We start from the raw sequence: 2,995 nt of genomic DNA, 5'->3' as shown, positions 1-2,995 counted from the left end.
ATCAATTTATATACTGACGATCTTATATTATCTTTGCATGAAACTAATACTAACCTGACTGTAGCAATGCAGATTATTGAAACCTTTAGCACATACTCTGGAGTGAAGATTAATTGGCAAAAATCTTCCCTGATGCCCCTTTATCCTACTTTTTTCAGAATAACCCCAGCATTTTGTCACCTTAAAATTGTACCCTCATTTAAATATTTAGGATTACTTATTACATTAAACCCTTCTGGTACTCTTCCTGCTAACCTGAAACATCTTACATAGTTAGGTAAACAAAAAAATTATCCTTTTACCAAAATGTTTATACATAAGCTGGTCATACACATAGATTTTCATTCAAGAATTTTCGTTTCAAGAATATTCATTTGATTTTCTAATCGTTAATGGGGACAAATCAATGTTCATTTTTGACAGCAGTGATGGGAAAATTCGAAGGGGAAGGAAAACTTCTCGATCAAACAAATTTTAGGTCACTGTATGTGGTTGTCTTTCAGAAATTACACTCATTTTAAAATTGAATGTTAAAAACAAAAGACAATTTTCGAACGACATTCATCCATTCATCAAATGTTCAAAGAATTTTCGTATGAATTTTCTCATGAATATTCTCATCTGAAAATACACACATGTTTATCCAGCTATTTACTATACCATATGCCAATATTGATCCCTAAATCATTTTTAAGACATTAAAGTGATACTAAACCTAGGACCGTGCATTCACTATATCTGGTCTCCCACAGTACACAGATCATGGAAATGCAATTATTTTAGCAAATATAAACTGATAAATACCTTTTCTCATCAGCAGTTAGAGCAGTCTGGTGACTTCAACTGAACACTGGTGTAGTATATTGTGTGTTTTATATATATATATATATATATATATATATATATATATATATTGAAACATATACTACATATACTATTCATTCTTGGACAGGCCCCGGACAAAACCACTTTACACATCAAAAGAACTCTTTGCTATGTTAATTTTATGCAAGGTCACCTTGGTATTTGGGGAATAGCCTGTTTATCTAATTAGACATTCCAAAGAGGGTAAATTGCTTACATGTTTAAGGATGATAAAGAATGTGATTTGACCATGCTGGATGTCTGTACCTCTGTTCAAAGAACTGTTATATTATGATAAGACAACATTGGTGCCCTCCAAGTGACCAGAAGAGCATTTTTGGCTTCAGTAACAACAGTCCTGTGAGGTGGACCCTGAAGCTGTGCTGTGACTCTAAAGTCTGGTTGTGATTTAAGAGTCTGACCCACAAATTGAAGACGTTTTGGAACCACAGAATTATCTGGAGACTGAAAAACTGTACAAAAGTCTGTGCCTTGAACCAGAGGACCTGACCTGGACACAGAGAAAGTAACTTCAAGACAGAGCCTCAAATGCGGTGAGTGAATATTTCATTTTTGTAATTATTAGTCTTATAGACAAAATGCTTACTATGTATGAAGACACTATCAGTTCTGACAGAGTTAACAGATGGGTGTTAAAATGTATTAAACGTCATGGTGCTCCTTAAGAAATTCCAGAAAAATGTAGGCAGACATGGACTTTAATGAAAGAATTTTTAGAGAAAAATGTTTTTGATAGCAAAATTTCAGAAAGTTGTATTGTGCAGGGTGTGTTATCTTGCTGTTTAACTTTAGAAAATTCTGTGATGAGTAAAGACAATGAAATTGCCCAGTTACATAATGCAATTGATATTAGTAACAAGGTATTAAAGAACCAATCAGAAATGGAGGCTGTAAATTTAAAATTGCACGCAGTTACTATTGGGGAAGCATTGATTGAGAAATCTAGACTTTGTGATGAATTATCAGAGGAAAATGAGAGAACTAAAATTAAGAATGATGAAATTGGAGAGAAATTCACAAGAATACAGATATGCATCAAATCCAAAATCCAGCAATCTGATGCAAAATACAACTCAAACTTCCCAATAAATGATAAAAAATCTCATATCAAATCTGATCATTGCCAGCTGCACCCACTGTGACTACCACAGTTTACAACAATAGTAACAATAACGGTGATGTACGGCTTGTAATTAAACCTTTGAAACCAAAAGAATTAGACACAATTATTAAAGAAATAGGAATGGTTCCTCCCTATAATTTAAACAGATTTTTAAAATGGTTTTGTGACTTGCAGAATGCCAGAGATATGTACACTGTAAATCTATCTGATGTAGAAAGAGTTGTGCAAAATTCTATAGGCCGTGGCCTTTGGTTTAGAATTAAACAGATCTGTATTCAGCCTCTACCAACAAGAGATCTATTACTGGAATTATTGTGTGTATTGTATGGTATACATTCTGTTGTTTCTATTCATGGAAGGATCAAACAAATGCTGAATGAATCTCCCTATGAATTGTCACATAGGATAGCTACTATCATGGAAATGTTGGTTGGTAGTAGTGCTGCATTTGAGCATGGAGGTTTGATACACAGCAGTATGGTTCTAGGTGCTTTGCGTGAGGATATCCAGGAAAATATTTTATTGGTTACCCCAAATCCTCATGATTTAAATTACATGTTATTAAGAGCAGATCATTTATGGAGACAATCAAACAAGCAGGCTGTAAAAGTTGATGTAGTCATATTGTTTAGGACAAATAATCCAAACAGCCAAAGGGGGATTTACCAGGTCAAAGAATTGTGATCCTAATTTGCAAAACAATGCTAATCAAAATGAGAAAACGCAAAAATCCAAGACCTGGATACCATTTTCTCAGTTGAAACAGGAATATGACCACTGGAAAATTGAATATGATAAAATGAAGGCAGACCGAGACAACTTATTGGAAGCAAATGCAAATCTTCAGAAACAGTTGAGGAGAGTACAAGTTGTCATACATGTAGATATAGCAGAAGGTGAAGATCCTTCAGATCTGTCTTTGAATACAAATTAGACCTCTATGGCAGTGGGGGTGAATTAGACCTTATCTTCAGAAGGACTTGATCA

The 2,995-nt window shown here is 34.1% G+C and overlaps 1 protein-coding gene across 1 annotated transcript; it reads left to right on the top strand.

The window, feature by feature from the left end:
• Positions 1-2,005: 2,005 nt before the first annotated feature.
• LOC149474295 (uncharacterized) lies at positions 2,006-2,699 on the top strand (the record flags this gene model as incomplete). Its single annotated transcript, XM_089668585.1, has 1 exon — positions 2,006-2,699. A coding segment is annotated over one exon (687 nt), but the record flags the coding sequence as incomplete, so codon positions are not given.
• Between the last annotated feature and the right edge of the window lie 296 nt (positions 2,700-2,995).

Source organism: Staurois parvus, unplaced genomic scaffold (genome assembly GCF_062004578.1).
Source record: "Staurois parvus isolate SC_StPar_1 unplaced genomic scaffold, SC_StPar_1.0 ptg000007l, whole genome shotgun sequence".
Classification (NCBI taxonomy): Eukaryota; Metazoa; Chordata; class Amphibia; order Anura; family Ranidae; genus Staurois; species Staurois parvus.
This window is presented reverse-complemented; position numbering and strand designations above follow the sequence as displayed.